Source organism: Chionomys nivalis, chromosome 19, assembly GCF_950005125.1.
Source record: "Chionomys nivalis chromosome 19, mChiNiv1.1, whole genome shotgun sequence".
In the NCBI taxonomy this organism is placed as follows: domain Eukaryota; kingdom Metazoa; phylum Chordata; class Mammalia; order Rodentia; family Cricetidae; genus Chionomys; species Chionomys nivalis.
The window spans coordinates 35,275,391-35,296,924 of NC_080104.1; the positions used below are offsets into that span (position 1 = coordinate 35,275,391).

The 21,534-nt window shown below is 44.1% G+C and overlaps 1 protein-coding gene across 1 annotated transcript in view; it reads left to right on the forward strand.

The window, feature by feature from the left end:
• The first annotated feature begins 1,851 nt into the window (after positions 1 to 1,851).
• Slc9a2 (solute carrier family 9 member A2) overlaps positions 1,852 to 21,534 on the forward strand; it is an 83,869-nt gene continuing 64,186 nt past the window's right edge. The window contains exon 1 of the mRNA XM_057751984.1: positions 1,852 to 3,165. Within this exon, the coding sequence (XP_057607967.1) occupies positions 2,871 to 3,165 (295 nt within the window). The 5' untranslated portion in view covers positions 1,852 to 2,870. The remainder of the gene's footprint in view (positions 3,166 to 21,534) is intronic.

Consider the following 21,534-nt stretch of genomic DNA (forward strand, 5'->3'; position numbering starts at 1 on the left):
CTACAGAACCTTGAGACAGATTTAGGTTGTAAATGTAACAGTGTCCATGTAACTTTTATTTTCTTCAGGTAAAATGTGTCTGTGGTGGGGGCACAACACACATCGTGCATGCTTGAAGTTCATAAGACAATCCCAAATGTTGCTTGGTCCTTATATGTCCCTTGTTTGAAAAGGACCTGTTCTTGTTCACTGGTATGTATGCCAGGCTCTTAGGCCTGGGATCACCTGGGAGTCTCCTATCTTTAGCTCTACTTTCTCCAGAGGAGTCCTGAGCTCATGGATGTGCGGTGCTATACCCGACTCCTCATGGGTTCTGGGATTCAAACTCAGGTCTGCATGTGGCTACTGCCTGGGCTTTATCGGTTGAGCCATTTCCCCAGTCCAGGAAGGTTGGTCTTTAACTCTCTTCTTTCACTCGCAAGACTGAATAAAAAGTGGCTTTTCCTAATTTTAGAAAAACTGAATAGTCTTGGCAATAGCAAAGATTGATAGAGTTATGAAGATTCCAGCATCTGCCACCCATTTACTTACTCTAGGCCACACCACCTAAGAATAATTGTCTGACTGTGTGCCTCCCCTCCTGTGACAGCACACCGCCTAAGAATAACTGTGTGCTTCACAACACCTAGGAATAACTGTTTGACTGTGTGCTTGCCCTCCTGTGACATCACACTACCTAGAGATAAATGTCTGTGTGTTTGCCCTCCTGTGACATCACCACACCTAGAGATAAATGTCTGACTGTGTGCTTGCCCTCCTGTGACATCACTACACCTAGAGATAATTGTCTGACTGTGTGCCTGCCCTCCTGTGACATCACCACACTGCAGAACTAACTGTTTGACTTACTCTCCAGAGAACTTCATTCTGAGACTTTTATTTTTTTAACAATCCCTAAAATATCCTTTATTGTTTTATCTGGTAAATAACCTATAATTGCTGGTTAACTCGTATTGGGGTGGAGGGTGGCATGGAACTACCTTTGGCAAGGTCAGGCCTGGGTGTGGATTCCTTCTAGATCTTTAGTGAAAAGCTAGTGTCTAGTACAGTCTGTGTGCAGTTCTTCACCAGGAAAATAGATACAGTTTCGCCTTCCCTCCCAGCTTTGGGATGTGTGATAACCAAAAGTTCAAACGAAAGCACTTTCTCCCCAGAAGCACACAATACAGGAAGGAAGGGAAGCTTATCACTTTGCAAGTCCTTTCTTAGAAAGGTAGGGGACAAGATTGCCATACAGACTCCCAACAATGAGGAAAAGAGGTTGAGCTCTGGATGTTTCAGTGAATCTTCACAAGAAAACAGATACATCTTCACAAGGAGTTGAACTTTGCGTCTGAAAAACCGATACTTGAGAACACATTAACAGAAGGCGTCTGTATCAACCCTACGGTCTTTCCAGGCCGGCCTGGACCGGCCCCAGCCTTACCAAGGCTCAAAGGTTCCCTGCTTGCTGCTTTCTGCTCAGGTGGTCAGGTCTTTCCACATAGCCTCTGAGGACTGAAGTCTCAAAGATCCTGTTAGAGCTTTGAAACAAACGTGCTGTCTGTGTCAGACTGAAGGGTGTGAGGGAGCAGGAGCCATAAAGAAAAGATAAGGATTTTATTTCACAAATTTAGGGGAAATCGTGTGGGTTAATTGGGAGGCAGCTGGTTTGCTTTCGGTTCCTTTCAGTTTCTCACCGTGGGATCGCAGGCAGGGCACCCTGCAGAAGTTTGGGATCCGGAGAAGGGTCAATTGGCTCTGGGAGAATCCCGCTCTTTCCTGGGCTTTCCAAACCGCAGTCCGTCCTGTAATTATCCGAACAAGTCCATTTAAGCTAGGCAAATCACTGGTTTTCCACGAAATAGTTATGTTTCTGATGCCCACGGACAGATTCACCTCGAAGCCTAAAAACAGAGAATGTTTCCTCCCCCGCCTCCGCCACCAAAGCTGGGGGAGGGAAGAAAAGTGGAGTCCATACTGTTACAATGAGTGGAAAAGAGGAAAGACAAGGGTTCTGGGGGAGCGTGGGAACGCTGAGTTCCGAACCGAACTGGGAGTTTTGATGCGCAGAGAACAAGCTGTGTTCTCAATGTGCTTTTCTCCCGAGGGGTGCGAATCGCAGATCTTCTCATCTTTCTGAGGACCCGAGTGGCTCGGCTATGCGAGTCGGTCTCTGCAGCGCCTGACAGTGGCAAAAGCTCCCCAGTTCCGCCGCTCCCAACCTGCCTGAGCCTGCGGCGCCTCCTCGCGTGCCAGCGCCCCGGGGTGTCTCCTTGCAGGAGCCTACGGGAGGAGGGGGCAGGGCGCGACGCGTGGGTCGCGTCGGTCCCAGCCCTGATGGACGGCCGACGCTGCCTCCGGGGCGGGGACAGCTCGGGCCACCGTGCGCACCGCACACCCATTGCACCTACAGCTCCCGGGTTCCCGGTGGTGTCGGGTCTTGGCCCGTGGAGTCGGCTAGAGAGCAGCGCGACCGTGGTCCCAGCGTTGCCCGCGGGCTGCGGCAGGTGCTTGTCGCACCGGGTCCCCGCGTCCTCCCGCCCCGCCGCCCGGGCGCCGCGCCCGCCCCGCCCCCGTCCCCGCCCGCGGGCCGCCCCGGGCAGGGCCTACAGCTGCCCGGCATGGGAGGGCGACCGGCGGCGGAGGGTGACTGAGCGCGGCCGAGGGACCGCGCGGTGACCTCCTGTCGTTGCGCGTTCCACTCCCGGCCGCTCGTAGTTCACAGCCAAGAACGAGCTGGCTAGCTACAGGAACCCGGCCCGGTGGCGGCAGTGGCGTGGTACTCTCTCGCTGTCCCGTTGAGTTAGTGGCGCTGTCCCCGCGCGATGCGCTAAGGGCACCCAGATCCCTATACCAGCGTCTCTGCTGCGCCCCGAGTCGCCGACCCCATGGGACCCATGGGCACCGTGCGCAGCGTGTGGGCGCCACCGTCTCGGCTGCTGCTGCTGCTGCTACTGTTTCTGCAGGTGGCAGTGCCGGCGGGAGCGCTGGCCGAGACCCTGCTGGACGCACCCGGGGCCAGGGGTGCCAGCTCCAACCCGCCAAGCCCAGCCAACGTGGTGGCCCCGGGAACGACACCGTTCGAGGAAAGTCGGTTGCCTGTGTTCACCCTGGATTACCCCCACGTGCAAATCCCTTTTGAGATCACTCTGTGGATCCTACTGGCTTCCTTGGCCAAGATTGGTAAGCGAGCTGTACCCGTGGGTGGAGGCGGGGACGATCGTGCTGGGGCTCCTGGTGGGTAACCAGCCAAGGAGGCAAGTAGTTGGTTTCAGATAGTGGCCACCTCCTGCACCGAGGCAGCCTTGAACAGATAGATTAGGTTCTTTCTGCAGGTTGAAAGGTCTCCTGTTCTTAATTCGACACTGGCCTTGAAAAGCCTGGGGAAGACTGGCCCATAGCATAGGGACTCACTGCTAACTTCTGCTTGGAACTTCATGTTTGACAGCTCAGTGCCAAAGTTGAGGGACGTCTGTGTGCTGAGGGAGTCAGTGGACAGGGTGAATCGGATATCATCTGCAAGAAGAGAAGAGGAGGGAGCTAGCACTGGGCAAAATGTTGGATGGGAGAGGGCGCCTGGACCAGACACAAACCCTCCCCATGTCCCTGATGAGATGGTAGACACCGGAGTGCATACAGCTGCAATACATTCTCTCTACCTGTCACTCTCTAGAAAGCCTTTCCTTTCGAGGTAACTGAAGTCAGGGAGATCAGATATTCACAAATCATTAACCCACTTGACCCACCATCCCCAGTTCTTAAGTTGAAAGTGAAAAACCTCATCACCCATTTACTCATCCCTGTTCCCTTGCCCACTTCATCCATCACAATGCTCGCTCACAGTTTTACTCTGTGTTCAAGTGTGTTAGCCATTGCTGCACTGTTCAAAAATTATAAGGTTAAAAGAGCTTAGTGTTTCCCATGTTTTAGGCGTTTGTCTTGCGGGATGCGGTGTTTCATAGGTCCCAGTCAGTTAATAAGTGAGAAGAAGCCCCAGTGGTTACAACACAGGAAATGCTCCATGGGCAGAGGGGTATAGCAAGTCCAGTATGGCCATGAACAGATGCAGGGATCACATCCTGGCCAGACCTATACAGACTATGTTTTCAAGGATGACCAGAGTCTGGTCAGTGGGAGCTGTTCACCAGAAACAGCAGCCCAGAGAGAAATAAAGTGTCAAGGGAGAAGGGATGGTCCAAGCCGGTGGTGGGGATGGTTGATTACCGTATAGGATTTGCAAGCTAAGCCTGGAATCAACTTCCCAGGTTAGATTAAATCCCTTCTTAGCTTATTGTGGTGGTAAGCAAAGGTGGCCTGTACTAGGTAATGACTTTGCAGTCTGGAATTGCTGGCTCCAGCGTGATTGGCGGCCTGAGTGTTTAAACTCCGTCTGAGCTATGGTCGAAGGAACGTGGACTCACCTATCAAGCAAACGGTCACAAAAGCCCCTGGCCTCTAACCATAGCCAGAGATGTGGTCTCGTCACATATCCCTCACAGCATCCCTGTCCTGTACAGGGTGTAAACACTCTCACCCGAGAGAGGCGGAAACCAAAGCGGGAAAGTTCACACTATGAACCACAAAGTCGGACGTACCCCATGTAGGCAGGTGGATGGCCTCTGGGCCCCTCCCCCCAGCCTGAGTCAGAGTCTCTGGAGGGGTGCGTTCATGCCCTCTTCCATTACAGCTTTTCTCCTCTGACACCCTCTTCTGTTCTTCACTCCTGATTATTTTAATCAGATTAATTACACTAATAACAGCCGCTAGTGGGCACTTAAGTTCATTATCCCTCATTTTCGCAGCCTTCATCCTGGGTAGATAGGATGGCCCTGCTTTGGAGAGGAAGGGAGCGGAGTCATAAGGAAGCCTTGCTGATGGGTGGAGAGACCATGTTCCAGCCAGGAGGGCCTGGTGTCTCATCTTCAGATCCTCCCTAGAGGCTTGCGCAGGTGTTGGTCCATTCTTTCTGGGACAGTGAGGCGGGCATACAGGTGGTGACAGTGAGTGGCGTCCTGTGAGAAACGGCACCAGCTGGGCTCTTCCTGGCCCTTCAGTTGCTTTTCCGTTGTCTTCTGCTGCTGCCCAGCTTCTGGCCTTCTGTCATAACCCCAGAACTCATGTTCTCTTGGGTGGCCTTTAGGTGCTTTCTCCTCCCCGGCTGTGCTCTTCTATTCATCTTAATGGACATCATCATCTTAACTGTGTGGTATTTGGTTAAAAAGTATCTGCGCTTGTGTGAGTCAAAGTTCGAAGGTACCTTTATGCATCTGTTAAACATGTTCTTGTTCAGCGGATGGAATTCCCCTTCTGTTTCAGGTGCCACTGTTCCTGCTTCACAGAGCTGGCTTTGACCACCCTCGTTATATATGGTACTTGTCTTCTCCCCGTCCATTTGCCTGTCTTGAACTCTGTTCTTCTCTGGCCACTGGGGTCATCCACACAGTGGGTGGGTGACAACACAGGTATTCTTGTCTCCTTCCCAGAGGGACATCCAACTAGCTAGGTGCTGACCCTGGAGTAAAGCGAAAGAAATCGGACTCAGGACAGGAAGTGGGATTTTTGAGTTATAAAAGCAGTTGATTGAATTCTTTTGCTACGTTCTTCCCATTTTATAACCCAGCCCTCTCTTGTCTCTTTGGCTGCTTCTGGAGGGATGCACAAATACCCAGATGAACTCAAGTCTCCCTCCCCGTTACTCCCAAGTCTTTCTCCAGAATCCCTCCCCTAGACTCTTAACTCTCTTTGACCTTAAGCAAGACTGCGCTGGTACTACAGAATACCTTCACAGGCTGGGAAAAGGAGTTCTGAAACAGAAACTGTGGAGCTTAAATGTTTACACCTTATGTATTGAATATACTTCATAATTTATCTATCCCCCAAACCAAAATATGCCTGCAGAACTAGAGCTAGAAAGACAGTGGCTTTTTCGCAGCTTCGCAGTTTCAAATGTCAATTCTAGCTGCATATAAGTTAATTAAGTTTGGGTTTGGTTAATGTTAGTATGTGATAGTTTAATTTATTTGCAGTTTTTTTTAAATAATAAAGTTTATTTAAAATAGAAGAGGCTCCGCTTTAGCTTTTGTGTTTGAAAAACTTCTGTCTGTGCACATGTTATGGTCGGGAGAGGGAGCGTAACTTACATGACCTGAGTTGCTCATTTTTGGGAAAGATGTTGAGTCCAGCACACATGGGGATATGAGGGTATGAGGCAACACAAATGCCAGCTCGTATAGAAACTTGTACCGCCCACCTGTCCTACATGACAGTATGGTCCTGTATTGTGGAGCCTGCACTACAGAACCATTCTGCAAGCCGGGCAACCGCCTGGAGATTTTAAACACACAAAGACACACAGACAGAGACACGGGTCATCCTTGAAACAGGAATGCCCCCTTTATTGTATCCAGGGGCAGCTTATATAGGGATCCTTAACTGATAGCCACACCCCCAGCCAAACCCACCAGAAACCACTCCCCTTCCATCAGGAACTCCTGAGGGTCTCGTGCTCAGAGCAGCTGCAAGCATAAGATGTTCTTTACAAGAAATTCAGGATTTGGGGGTTCACAGCTCCCAATAAAAACTGGAGTTTCTGTTTGGAGCATTTCAATGCAAGTACCTGGTGTACCAGAACTTACCTGCTACAGAGAACAGGGAGAACTATTACCAGTGATCAATCTAAACAAAGATAAACAGGTTGCACTCACATCGGGATTTCCAAGTACTCCCAGAAGTCAGAAAGTACTCTCGTTGGTTTTGACTTTTTTTTTTTTTTTTTTTTTTTTTTTTGTAAAAAGTGTAATTCAACTTATCTTCTCATTGCTTTGTTTGGTTATTAGGGGAAAAACATCAACTTCCTCATTGTTTGGCTAAGGATATAGTTCTAAAATTTCCTCCAAGCTTCATGCTGAATCCAATGATGCCGCGTGTATGCGAAGCAGCTTAACAGAAGGAATGAAAGAGCACAGTGGGTTTAGTCCAACTCCGGATGAAGCGCTTCCTTGCTTTTTCTCTAGGTCCTCGCGTGTGCACATTCTTATCAGCGTCGCTGTGCGTGTCATTCTGGAAATACATTGATTTTTTTTTCTCTGTGCAGTAAAATCCCCACACAGTGCCTGATGAATCTTGTAGGCAGGGCTAGAGCTCTAGGCTGGCAATATGAGGAAGAAGCCAAACACAGTTTCTTGGTGTGCTTTACAGCGATCTGATTAGTGCTTTCTCCTCATGAGCTAGGCCATTGGGGGCTGTGCTTGCTCTAACTTGAGTGAACATGGCTGTATGATCTACTTAAGCTTGTGGTTTCGAGACAGAGCACCGGGTCTCATCCTTACATCTTTTTTCTGGGATTCTCTGTGTGCCCCTTTACAGCAGAGGGGTCTTGCAGGGGTTGGTCTTCTTGCTTTTCCTACCTGATCCCTTATTGTCTTTGCCTTTCTTATTTTCTTGGCCCTAACAACTTGGGCTTAGGGACAGTGTTTTCTACTTCTCTTCACTCTATTACTTGGGTAAAAGAGTTATTATTATTATCACTACTATTGTTGTTATTATTACTACTATTGTGAGGGAAAGGCAAAACATTTGGCCAATGAAGGTGTCTGTTCTGGGTTCCAGGCTACCATGAGTTTAAAATATGAGATTCAAAAGTTGTGTAGCTTCCTGAATTACAGAGATTTTTATCTCTGAAAAGATAGGTCTCCCTGCACTTGCCTTTTTCTTAGTCTAGTTTGTCTGAAGCTTACTCACCATCTGGGGGTGGCTGGGGTGAAGTTCGTGGTCTTTGTATCTCATGTTGTGCATACCACGTGTCTGCTGGCAGGTGCTCTGACCTAATAAAGCCAGAAGAACAGTTCAGCCTCCTCTCTCGTGGAAGCACCATCTATGGTCAAGGTTGCCCATATGGTTTAGGTCTGAAAAGGGAATGCGGCAACCTTTTCATTTCTTTCTGAAGACTAATTCAGGCACCGTCAAGAATGGTGTCAGGACTGCATAGCCACACTGCTTATTTTTAAAATAACTACAGTTTTTTGCTTGTTTGTTTTTGCCAATTGAAAAATCTTATTCTTGCTCAACTTTAACAAGGATAACTTTATTTACCATTAGTGGGGCACTTAGTTCTTGTGAAACCCCAAGAAGTATAACCATGCGTACACACACACACACACACACACACACACTCACTCACACGTTTTCTTTCTGGTCTGTAAAAACTCAGCTGTAAAATTAAGTGAATTTGATGGTTCTGCTACAGATGATGATTCAGTTAATTTAATATGCAATTTGGTTTATCTCTGTCTCTTTGAGCCAGTTTTGGTCATTTATATTTATATTTTTATGTCACTTGACGTTTTACATTTCCTGAAAGAAATCTTTTCAGAGCTCTTACTCCGTCTGCATTCTTGTGCTCTTTTTATTTCTAATATTTTTATTCATGCCTTTCTTCATCTTGACCAAAGTTAAATATTTTTTCTCTTGCATTAAAAAAAAAACCCATTCTTACTTGTTGGTTTCTAATTTTAGAGCTTTTGCTCTTAATTTTGTGGCTTTCTTGCTCCCATTTTCTTTGGCATATTTATTTAGTTATTAAACTGAAAGGTTGGACCACCAACTGTAGGGTTTACCTTTCAACAGTGTACCAGTTTCCACCTTACAAGGGTAACTAACGCAACGAAACCACTAAGAATGGGAAACACAATTACTAAATTGTCCTAAATACGTATCAAGTACATGCGTCTTGTGACCGTCTGAGCTCCCAAATTCACATGTGTTTGTGCTAAAATGACTCAATAAAATGGGTAAGATAACTTCTAATCTTTACTCAGCTACCGGAACTCCTAAACAGTCCGTTTCGTCTTCATCATTCTCTCTCTGCGTGCCCTCATTACATGTTGTGCCTTTAAAACTGAGTCAAAAAGGACCAATCCACAGTACTTCAAGTTTGTATGAATTAATAGTAATTGTTAATAAAAATAATACAATAAATAGTAAAGACAAAAGATTCTAGGAAAATGATGCAAATGAAATAACGTGCCCAGATAAATTACAAGATATCGCTATTATTACTAAGTCAGAAATTATGGGTTTTCAAAAGGGAGAAGTAGCTACAAAACGTTAAAGCCCAGTTGATGGATGGTATCACAGCATGCCCAGCGTCCAGAGTCAAAGAAATACCTTATAAAGTAGAGTTATTTAATGCAAATCTCTAACTATGCAGTCATGACTCCAAAGGCTATTTGGCAATATGCATTCTAAGAGAAAGAGCCTTTCTGTGCTATTTCAGGTTTGTTACCTTGTTTAATAGTCAGATTTTAACTCTCACTTATTTTCCTGTATTACAAAAAATCATATTGAACCAAGTTGTAGTGGCACTTGCCTTTACTCCCAGCACTTTGGAGGCAGAGGCAGGCTGATCTCTGTTAGTTCAAGGTCAACCTGGTTTACAGAGTGAGTTCCAGCCTACACAGAGAAACCCTTTCTCCAACCCCCCCAAAAAATTGAAGGAAAAACCATATTGATAAACATATTGAGACTGTTTTATTTTAGAATTTATTTTGTTTTTCTTAGATTTATTAGTTTTATTTAATGTGTCAATGTTTTGTCTGCCTGTATTTATATATGTACCGCCTGAGTGCTTGGTGCGTGTGGAGGTCAGAGGAGGGCACTGGGTCTGCTGGCATAGGTGGTTATGACTCACTATGTGGATGCTAGGGATCAAATCCAAGTCCTCTTAGAGAGCAACAGGAGCTCCTAACTACTGTGCCATCTCTCCAGCCCGGGGGCTGTGTTTTATATATTTATCTATTTTCAATTACACAGTGTTGATTGCATTTTTTTCAGAAAAGTATGCTGATGATTATATTATAGTCTCAATTGTTATGTTCCGTGTGGACTAATGTGGGGTTGTTTTAATATCAGGGTTTTCTATGTGAAAAGACAGTAAAAGGTAAAAGTATTTAGTGTCACATGTTGTCCACACCACAGGCATGTATGTATACTGTCAGACAGTCACAGATCAAGTTTCTAATCATGGCATTAGACCCTTCAGTACTACTACTGGATTTGGGCTGGCTTATCCGTTTCTGGCCTGTATAAAAACCTACCACATTTTGTTGACTTTTATTTTATCTATTTGGAGCTTGTGTTCTTAGGTATATATTGATTCAATATTGTTACATCTTGGTCCTCCCTTTACAGCTTTCCTTGTGGCTCAAATTTGATGTTTTTGTATCATTGTTGTTACTCAAAATAGAACTGGGTTTGCACATCCTTTTTCTTTCGTAGGTGTTGGCACAGCAATATTTCTCTAATACATCTTTCCCTACATCTTAGTAGAACATTAGCTATGTCACTTCTATTTAGATGCATCTCATTAAAGTACATATAACTGAATTTTGTCTTTAAAATTTGAAATCTCTGCAGTTTAAAAGAAAGACATTATCACATTAATTGTATTGATTTGCTGGGGCTCATTTATTCTATGCTTTTACTTGATGTCTTTCTTTTCTTTTCTTCCAATATTTTGACGTTGCAGCCATTTTCTTACTTATCTGATTCCTAACTCTCTTCCCTCCCCTCCTCTACCTTCCCTTTCACTTCCCCTCGGTCAAACATAGCATTCGCTGTTTTCAATGTTGTTATTAGCATGTTCCCGAATATGCTTCAGCTTTCTATGTTTTAAAAACTCATTTCAAAGTTTACATTGCTTCAGAAAGGTTTACTCTACATAGTATTTGTTTAGATTTGTAAACCTGCTCATTATTTTTTTTCTTTATGGTTACTTCTAACTCTTCCTTCTAAATGGTTCCCCTTCTCCCCACATGCCTTCTTCAGTGGATTCTTCAGGGACGGCCTTGGTCTTTATCCTTGTTCAATTTTTTTTTCTTGGTGTAGGAGTTTTACTCAGGGTTTCATACCTTCTAGACATGTGCTCTGCCACTGAGTTCTATCCCAGTCCTTTGAAAATGGCATTAATTTGATTATACTCTGTAATGAAAATTAAACTGAATATAGGGCGTGGAGTTATTCTAATGAGAAGATATGATGTCATTGCTTCCTGTCCTCTTTTTTCCTAATGGCTATTTTGTGAACTCCCTATAGCCTTTCAGAATTAATTTGACTCCCCTGCACCTCCCAACCCCGGTTGCATTTTGGTTTTTTTGTTGTTGTTGTTGTTGATGATGATGAATTTTGTCTCTGGTTATTTCTGATATTTGGCTCCTGTTTCAATGTGTCTAGAAATATTTATGCAATTTTTCTTCCATAGTATTTGTTACATGGCTTTTTCTTAATTGATTTCTCTTTTCCTTTCTTTGTTATTTATTTTTGATTTCCTCAAACCTTTTTTTCTGATTCACCATACTGCCCACAACACGTTTCTAATTTGTAGTCAGCCAACTCATTAGACTTTTAGTCCTAATTGCATTCTCATTTCAACCTTTTTGTGCCCATTTCAAGTCTATCTGCCTTTTATTCATACTGTTTAACTTAATTATATTTATTTTAGCAATTACTTAATTTTCATTCTTCCTATAGTAATTTTATAGTTCCCACCAGCATTCATATTTTTTCTATCTTTGGGTTGTAAATTGTTACATTAACTCTTTTCCTTTTGGATATTAATATCTTGTGTAGACTGCTTTTTTTTGTCCTGTGAGCTTAGTTTCACTAAGGGATACTGATCTGGCTGAGTCTGTGGAACTTATAAACTTGTTCTTATAAGATGGTTCTTAGTGGTTTGTTTCAGGGATGAGTTTTAGTATTTTTTACAACTTGGCTTTTCTGTATGTATTGAGCATTTTGTGATGAGGACCTGGAATTCTGTTTCTATCCCAGGTGAACTTCTTCCTGGCCTGGAGCCATATAGAATTGTCCAGCTTCCTTCCCTTTTTCTCTGACTAGAGGCATCTTTCCCCCTCCTCCTATTTATTTATTTAGGGCAAAGCAGTTCTTTAGAGTTGGGAATTTATGCAGGGGCCCTTCCTCCACCAGTCTAAAGTCTTACTGCCTATTCTCATGCAGGTGTTACAGAGTCAGATCCCAGCACAGAGGACATGCAGCCAGCTCTGTCTGGAGTTCCCTTGGCTCACTGTGGCCCATACACCCACTGAGGCCTCTTGCTTTGGTTTCTTTCCTTATGTCTGGTCTCCTAGACATTGTCTTCTATGTTGATGTTGGACAGTAGGCATTAGTATTATAATTTGTACTTAGAGGAGGCTATATTTACACTTATATTGTTTAATACTAAGGTGATAGTTTGTATGAGGTTTTTAAAAGAAATGCATTTAAAATGCAAAGAAACGATTCATTAATTTGTGTGTGTGTGTGTATTCTGTATGTGTTGTGTCAAGGTGCATGGTTACATATGTGGGGTTCAGAGACCGACTTTGTGAGTCTCTTCTCTTCGTCCACCTTTAAGTGAGTTCCAGGTATTAAACACAGGCTATTAGATTTGCATCTCGGGGCTGCAAGTGTCTTCAGCCCCTGAGTCATTTTTCTCCACAGAAAGATTTTCATGCATTGCTTAAAGTTTACGGCTAGATTGTGATGGCTTCTCACTTGCAAGAAAAAGAAAAAAAAAAGCAACTGTACTTTTGTCATTTTAAAAATATTGGGCTATGAAAGCATAGTAATGCTGACATTGCTTTATCATCTTTATTTTCTTGCTTGTGCAGAGGAGTCCTAGCTCAGGCAGGAACTGAAGAAGTGTGGGAGAAAAATAAGCCCTGAAATACCTTAGAGATAGGGTGATCCAGTTCTATGTTCCATCATAACCTGAGACCTCTGGTGAATCTTCACTTCCTTGGGCTTCCCACTTGATTAGTTAAAGTCAGGACTAGCTGAAGTGGGGCTGTATATCAGTTCCTTGTGCTTCGTATGTCTATATAGACAATGCGAGAAAAGGCTGTGCAACAAAGATTTTGCTTTTTATATATAAATAAATTTATGTTTCTCCTTCCTCCTCTCTTCCAGCACCTTCCCTACCCCCCTCTGTTCCCACGCTCCAATCCCCTCCTCCTCCCTTTCTGCTTAGGAAAAGGCAGGTCTCCCATGGGTATCAACAGAACATGGTATATCAAGTTGCAGTAAGACTAAGCACCTCCCCATGTATTTTGGCTGGGCAAGGCGATGCAGTATCAGGAGTAGGGTCCCAAAAAGCCGGAAAAGAGTGGGAGACAGCCCCTGTTTCCCTTTTAACAAAGAAAACAAACAAACCAAAATTAAAAACTGGAAGCCAAGAGAAGTGTGTGTTTATTATGTTAAAGTGTTGTGTGGACATGGGTGGGTAGGAGGAGCGTGTGTCTATTATCTGAAAGTCATGTGGACTTGGGTGGATTGTCACCGTGAAGGATGCCTGCTCAATTGCAGGCTACTTGTTTGCAATTATGCCTTTTTAAAGTAATGAATCATAACTGAGGTGCTTTCTGCAATAATTCCATACATTGTTCGTCACCCTTCATGGGCTTTCTGGCCTTGTTGTATAGAGTTCATTCCTTGTTTGGAGACGTCTTTATCTTCCTCCTCTCCACCCATTCTGCAGACAGACACGGTCATTCTCGTCAAGTTCTCCGTGTGAGTGATTCGTGCTTGACCGACAAATACCACATGATTTCTTCGTTTTGGCGTATAAAAGCTTACATGAAAAAGAGAGAAAAGTAATGAAACACACAGTTGCATTTAGAAACTTATCCTGAAGGATTAGGGCTGTGCAGCTTGCTGGTAGATACTTACTCTGTATTTATTGGATGATTTATGTATGTCCAGCATTAATAAGGACCTGGTTTTGATCTTTGTAGAAAAGACCTTTAGAAGTGTGTGAAGGTTTTCTTTGGATGCTGCTTTTTGCCTTTTGAGTGTCATGTAGTTCAGGTTGTCCTTGAATTTTCTATAGAGACAAAAGAAATCCCAATTCTCCTAACTCTGACTCCAGAGTGTTGGGATTATAGCTATGTAGCATCAAGCCCTGCTAAGCGTTATTTATTCATGTCAAGTTCCTCGGGTGACCCCAGGACAGTGAAATAGCCCTACCTCCATATTTCTGTGTCTCAGTCACTGCTCCTCCCAGCTCCTGAACTGGTTTCCCAGGATCCCAGGCTGGAAACCTGAGCACTGTAATGAGACCAGCATTTTCTTCTCTCGCCCTGTCGCAGGGGAGCCATGGGTGAGACTCTCACAGTTTCCTTCATAAGGTAATAATAGCTAAGAAGGACACAGCATTGTCCCGCCAGCTACTTGGCTACATCCTTCCTTAAATGCTCACCATGTTGCTTAATTCTCATAGTCATACAAGAATGTTATCCCATATTTCAAAACACAGAAGAAAAACGTGAAGTCAAGGGAGCTTAACTACTGTGCGCCAGACAGATCAACTAGCAAGTGGTTGACCTGGGGCCACAGAGAGTTCTTCATCTCTGTGTGGTGTTACCCCATCACTTCCTGGAAGCAAAAAGCATATTGAATTACAGGTAGGCCTCTTGTCAGTGGGGCCTGCTTCTGTGCATTCGACCAATAATGAATCAGAAACATTGGTGACATACTGGATGTCTATACCAAACACTTGGATAAGGAGTGGATTTTTTTCTTGTTATCACACTATAGTCTAGCTATTTAAATGGCATTTCATTGTTCATGTGTGAGTGTGCAGGAAGCATGTGCCTCGGTGCCATGTAAATATGACACCGATGTATATGAAAGACTTTGTTACCTGAGGGGGATTCTAAAACCAATGCCCAGAAACTGAAGGTCAGCTGTGTCACAGGCCTACCTGTGGTCTCCAGAGTGCCCTGGTGGACCCAATCTACTCATTCTTTCCTGCTTGACCCTTCTTACGTCTTTTGTCCAGGCTCGACCACCATGGTAAAATCAGGCTATAGTGGTCATTCCATCTGTGCCCTTCAGAGGGTCATTGTGAGAACCAACTGAAATAATCCACAGAAGCAGCTTGCAGCCTAGAGCCACTAGTCATATGGTTTCCTAGCAACCACTCTAAGTTGGGTGGGATGGAAAGAACGAGGAGACAGAATCCAGTAGCAGCATCAAAACTGGAATGTGATCTAGAATTTCAGAGTCTTGGTGGGGCCTTGTTTTGTTGTGGAGGTTGTGTGGGAATGCAGAATGTTTATGCTTTGAGATACAGTGATCCTCCCTGATCTGTGATTTACATCCCATGATAACATTTAGCTGTGCTCACTCATGGTCAGGAATGAATCATTTCATTAATTTCAATTGTCCTATTTCTTCCTAGAGATAATAATCAGTGTCGAAAAGATGGTTCAGTGATTAAGAACACTTACTATTCTTACATAGGGCCAGGTTCTGTTCTCAGCATCCAAGACAGGAGGTTTACAACCACCTGTAACTCCAGCTCCCTGAGGTACCGGCACTCACAAGCACATATCCAAACACACACACACACACACACCCCACATAAAATTAAGAATAAAAATAAGTCTTAATAAAAGAGCGTTCAAGAGAGAATAATTGCACCAACCTAACTATTATGCTAAGTTGTTGGAGCTATTTTATTTATCAGTAGCAATTGTTGCTAAACTCATACTATGTCTAACTTAAAAGCTCAAATTTCTCATTGGTATCAATGTCTGTGCAAAACATAATACAATACAGGCTTTTGTATTAGTTCTGGTTTCAGACATCTACTGAGGATCTTAGAATATGCCCCATGAAGCCGGGTGGTGGTGGCGCACGTCTTTAATCCCAACACTCAGGAGGCAGAGGCAGGCGGATCTCTGTGAGTTCGAGGCCAGCCTGGTCCACAAGAGCTAGTTCCAGGTCAGGAACCAAAAGCTATGGGAAAATCCCTGTCTCAAAAAAATCAAAAAAAAAAAAAAAAAAAAGAATATGCCCTGTGAATAAGAGGGAGGATATTGGACATATTTAATATGTTAAGGAGTCATAAGCGAGAGAAACACGGGCTACTAAATATCAATCCTAACTGATATTGACACGTAAAAAATTCTAAATATTCTTCTTTGGTTGTTGCATACATTCAAACTTAATGGCAGATCATCATGCACATTTGGGGACCTAACCACACACAAGTGACATGCCTTAAGATGCGGTCTAAGGAACTATGTTTATTTGACCAGTTGTCTGGAACTGTATCTGATACATAGTTAGGATTCGATAAATAACTATTAAGTAGGTGAAAGATAATTAGAAAAGCTTGTTGTTTCTCCGCACTTACGTTGTACAGTCATTAAGGTAACAAAACACCCCATATGACACCTGTGGTTTAGATGTGTTCTCCTGGCACATGTATTATTTATTTGCTCTTTCACTCTCAAATATCTCAGTCTTTCCACTTGCTTATAATGTGTATTCTATTCTTGAACATACTTGAGTGGTCACCTAAGCTCTAGTTCCCAGAATCCCAGCCCTGCCATTAACTAGCCATGAATCCGAGGTCACGTGGCTGCCCTCACTCACCTCTGTTATTTCGCCAGCAACCTGAGATACTGATAATGACAGCTTCTTCGTTCAGCCATGCCGAGGACAGGGTTACCATGCTTTGAACATGCTGCCTTAAAGACCTCAGCAATGTGGCTAGCCCCAATGAGAACAGATAGCCACCTTTCTTCCCAAAGCATAGTAGCACCCTGGAAAAGTCTGTTTGGTCCATTTGTTCCGTGGCAAGTTGTTCGGTTATTTAGATGTCCTGGCCTCCTGCTGCTGGTGTTATAAACAGGCTTCTGTCCAAGTCATACATATTTCAGCTTCCAACATTGCAGAAGTGAAAATAAAGAAAATCGTCCATCGGCTTTGGCTTAGTTTGCCATGGAAAAGAAGGGCAACCCACACCCATTGTTGTCACTGGTTCCTCCTTGGAAACTGAAGGCTCAGCCGCCAGGCATAATAGGTGGAGGCCAAACCAGGCCCTGCATGTAGGGGCCACTTGCGGGCAAGGTGTGCCTTTCCCTGTGGCAGCAAGCTGTCTCTGCGACACTTCCTTGGCAGCCCAGGGCGGTCATGTGTATTCATGGATAAGTCAATTATGCAGAGTCAGTGAAGTACACCATATAACAGGCATACATATAATTCATAAAATAGAGTATATTAACATAATACATAAATATATATTATCTATTAACACATTGCCTATTATTATGTAAGATGTAATATATACCATATAAAATAATATTAAAGTATGCATTAGAATGAAGTATATAAAATATACTATATAGATTTATTATATTTATATGATAATACATATAATATTTATATAAATATGTATACACACATCTCCAACTGTCCTCTCTTATCCTTTCCACACTCTTGATGAACTCCTTCTTCCCAGGGTGTGTGCCCCACTGCATACAATTGGGGCTGCACAGATGAGCGTTAGTGGAGGGATATCCCCCTAGAAAGTAAAACCTACCAGTGGCTACACACTCGGGCTTATCCCCATGTCACAACCAGTAGCTGCCTCTAAGGCCTCAGAGATGGGTGGAAAGGTTTAGCTTTTACGATTTTCTGAGACAGGGTCTTGTATCCTGGGATGTCATAAAACTCCTGATCTCTCTGCCTCAATTTCTAGCTAGACGGGATTGCCGTTGTGCAACAGTGAATTCAGCTTTCTGATTTTCACTCCTGGTCTTCACAGAAGGCATTGTTAGTGTCAACCCTGGGCTACTTCCGTAGCGAAACAGCATCAGATGCCCATGGCAGTTCTGGGGACTCACAGCTTTCGAAGAAATCAGGAAACTTCCTGTCTGTGTGAAACAGCTCTGGTCCCAGCTGTCTGTACTATACTGTCCAGGCTGACCGTTTTCTCAGCCTATAGCACCCTTTGGCTGGTCGTTTATGTGTGAGTGAGCTGCTGTCCACCGCCTCCACGGAGGCTCAGCACACAAGCCCTAGGACACAGGCCTCTTGTTTTTGTCTCGCTACAATGTGTACACTTGAAACCAGAGCTTCCTTCATTTTTTTCAATTATTTCACAACTACTATCTGCTTTGTTCCTCAGGAGAATTTTTTATCTTGTGTTGTGTTCCTGTTGATACTCATTCATGTACAAAACCTAAGGCAGTGGTTCTCAACTTTCCTAATGCTGTGACCCTTTAACACAGTTCTCTCATATTGTGGTGACCCCCACCCATAAAACTATCTTTGTTGCTACTTCATAACTGTAATGTTGCTACTGTGATGAATTGTAATATAATATAAAAATTTTGGGGAGGGGAGATAAAGGTCTGCTGGAGGGGTCGTGACCCACAGGTTGAGAACCACTGCTCAAAGGCTATCCATGACTGTTGATCATCTTGCTAGAGATTTGGCGGATAGGATATGTGATCTTTGCCATTAAGGACTTTATTTCCCCCACTGGGCAGAAAGAGAGAGTGTGTGAGAGAGAGACAGAAACACAAAAACAGATAAAGACAAAGAAGCAGAGACAGAGAGACAGAGACAGAGATAGAGAGAGCTAACGGAATGACACAAGCTTTTTAAACCCTAAAGTCTTCCCTCAGGTACACACCTTCTCCCTTAAGACTACCACACCTACTAGTCAATCCCAAACAGTTCTACCAACTAAAGACCAAGAATTCCCATATGAGTGGGTCTTTGGGGGCAATTCTCATTCACGCCACCAGATTCTACTCCCTGGGCTGTGCAGGACTCCCTAGAGTACAAATATTTCCTCTGTCCTGTAAATCAGTGGTAGCTGCTTTAGAGATTTTGCAACCACTTAATTGAAAAGCGAAATTAGACTGCAATTGTGGATTCGTCTCCTATACTTCCATCTGCTTAGTTTAAGTAACTCGTCACTATGTTTAGCAGCCAGCCTCCTGAAGGGATAAAATTCAACTGTAAAATAAAGTTCCCACCCAAGGTGGTGACAAGGGTGGGGAGACCTCCTCGGAAAAACTCGTATAACTTTTAAAGACAGTAGGACACAAACAGCGAAACCCAAATCGGCGTCAATCATTCACTAACACACGGGCTGAAACGAAGACACAGCCTAGGATTTAGCCTCTACCCCGGGGCAATAGAGCGAAAATTACTTTGGACTGTTGGCTTGCACGGAAGGATTGAAACACAGGTTAAAGCACACCCAAGCCCTTATCCCTGCCAGTCCAACACCATGCCTCTTCCCTTAACTAAACTGTGCAAAGGGCTTATTCAGAAAGAGTAGCTGGAACTTACGGACATCTGAACTCTAATCCACCTAAGGAACGCTTGCGCAATGAAGCGTCACCTGGGAAGAATCTCTTCATATCGAACTGTTCCTTCGTTAGTGACTTTGCTAAATGGTATTTCTAACGTGTGTGGAGTGGCGAACAGGGAGGCAAAATACACTGCGGGGTGTCTAACACACAAGGAGAGCTCTAGAGGTTATAAAAATGTCTCGACAGGTTGCCTGCAAGTTGAGTGACCTCAACGTGAAACATGAGACCATGAAAATACAAGACCAAGACTTTTCTAAGGCAGAATATTGAGCGTGTCCAAGGGCAGTGCTCTGTGTTTTAACAGCAGGGACTTCATTTCCCACCTGGCTAGATGAGAAATTCCCCTGGCATCTGTGGGTGACTCCTCTCCACTTAAAGAGGTACACATTTCACACCCAGAGAGGGATAGGTACAGAAACTTTTGCAAAGTGTCCAGGGTCACTGCTGTTATTTCCTGGAGTGGAATTACAGTGTGGCATAATGCAGCCAGTTCTAATTCTCAGACTTTCTTAAAGGCGTCTTTCGTGTGTTTCGTTTTCCCTGCACTGTGCTCCAAGAGAACCGTGCACAGTTCCTGGGATGTCTGCAGAAGCAGGGCTCTTCTGCTGAATGCTGAGAATCTGAGTGTGCCGGTGGAAACCTCTGGCCATCCTCCAGAGCAGAGAATGGCCCTTGTATCCCTCTCCACCCCTGGATCATGAGCAGATTAAAGCAATTTGAGATGATGTCCATCAGCAGGAAGTAGCCACCCTGTCCAGGTACATAATTGCTTTGCATTTCATATAAAGTTCAGAACTATTAATTACCTTAAGTCAAAAGGGAGTCTCGTGATTGATAGAGAAGTCAAGTGTTCCTTTGTTTGGAGGCTTCTGTGTTACACTTCCTCTGTCTTTCAGGTGTAACCTCAGCTTGCTTTCTTAGGTTGAAAGTAAGAAATTAGTTTACTTTGTACAAGATCAAGATACAAAATGATACAGTACCTGTACAAAGTTTTTTTTTGTTTTGTTTTGTTTTTAGTTGCTCTTTTAGTTATTATGACAAAATTCCAACAAATGTAAATTAATAGGGAAAAGTCTTCTTTGGACTCTTTGTTTGGCGGCAGGGGTGGGGAGGGTAGGGAGGCATAGTCTCTAATGGTAGGGGAGGCAGAGAGGGAGCTAGAGGCGGCTGGTTACATTCAATCCACTGTCAGAAAGACTGGGGTGTGACCACTGCACTCAGCTAGCTGACTCCTTTTCATCTTTCCCATTTTTACATCCCCAGCCCATGAGATGGTGTCATTCACATTTAGGGCGGGGTTTCCCTCTGGACTGACACCTTTCTCTAAATGCCCTCACAGGCACGCCCAGAGGAGTGTCTCCTAGGTGATTCTAAATCTAGCCCACCTGGCAATGAAGATTAAAGGTCCAAAGTCTACCCTTCCTCAGCTTCATACACAAGCACATCACTTCAAACCATAAGACACCCACACCTGGTCTCTAAGGTCTCACGCTTATCTCACAATTCAAAATGTGTACAGCTGATCTCTTAAAGTCTTGACGATTGGTTAAGTCACAGCTCTGTTCAAAACCCTAGGGTCTATACTGTCGACTTGCCTGCCACTCAAGACAATCTCTTAACTGTAAGCCTCCCCAAAATGAAAACAAATCATATACTCCCATGACCCATGGCACTAGGCTTATTGTCAGCCATGATTTGTGGGGATGGCAAAGATAGGGAACACATGGTGGTGAGCTGGCTAGTCATATAATGTCCACCGGAAGCAGAGAGAGATGAATGCTGGGACTGAACTCGCTTTCTCCCCCCTCCCTTTTTTAATCATTCTAGGATCCCAGCCCATTATATAGGGCCATCCCCATTCAGGATGGAAGTTTGCCTCCTGAGTAAGGCTAGCTAGGCATTTCTCAAGCACAAACAGACATGCCCAGAGTGTGTCTCCTAGGTGTGTTTATATCCAGTCAAATAAATATAACCCAGTTAACTATGCAGTCGTAATAAAGATTAACTATCATTCCTGCTCTTGTGCATGCCTGAATGTTCTAATTTCTGGAAAAAAACTGTGAGTTTTTATACCACTGAGGGAGTCAGCACTGATAGCACCTGGTCTGTGGTTGCTACTTCCTTGAAATATATTTAGGTACATATTGGAGGGCTATACCGTGCCATTATGTCATAAGAGAGGAACAATAACAATGAAACTGTCCCTTTTACAGTGCGCATTGTGTAGGTTCAACACCCTTAGCACACGAGAGCATTTCACCTGGGAGTCTCCTCCCAGAACTGACTCCCCTACGAGCCCATGTGTTCAGTCTTAGGAGGTTCTTCCCAGACTCCTCTGCTACTTCTCAAGGCGCAAGGCTTCCAAAAGTCCCCTGTG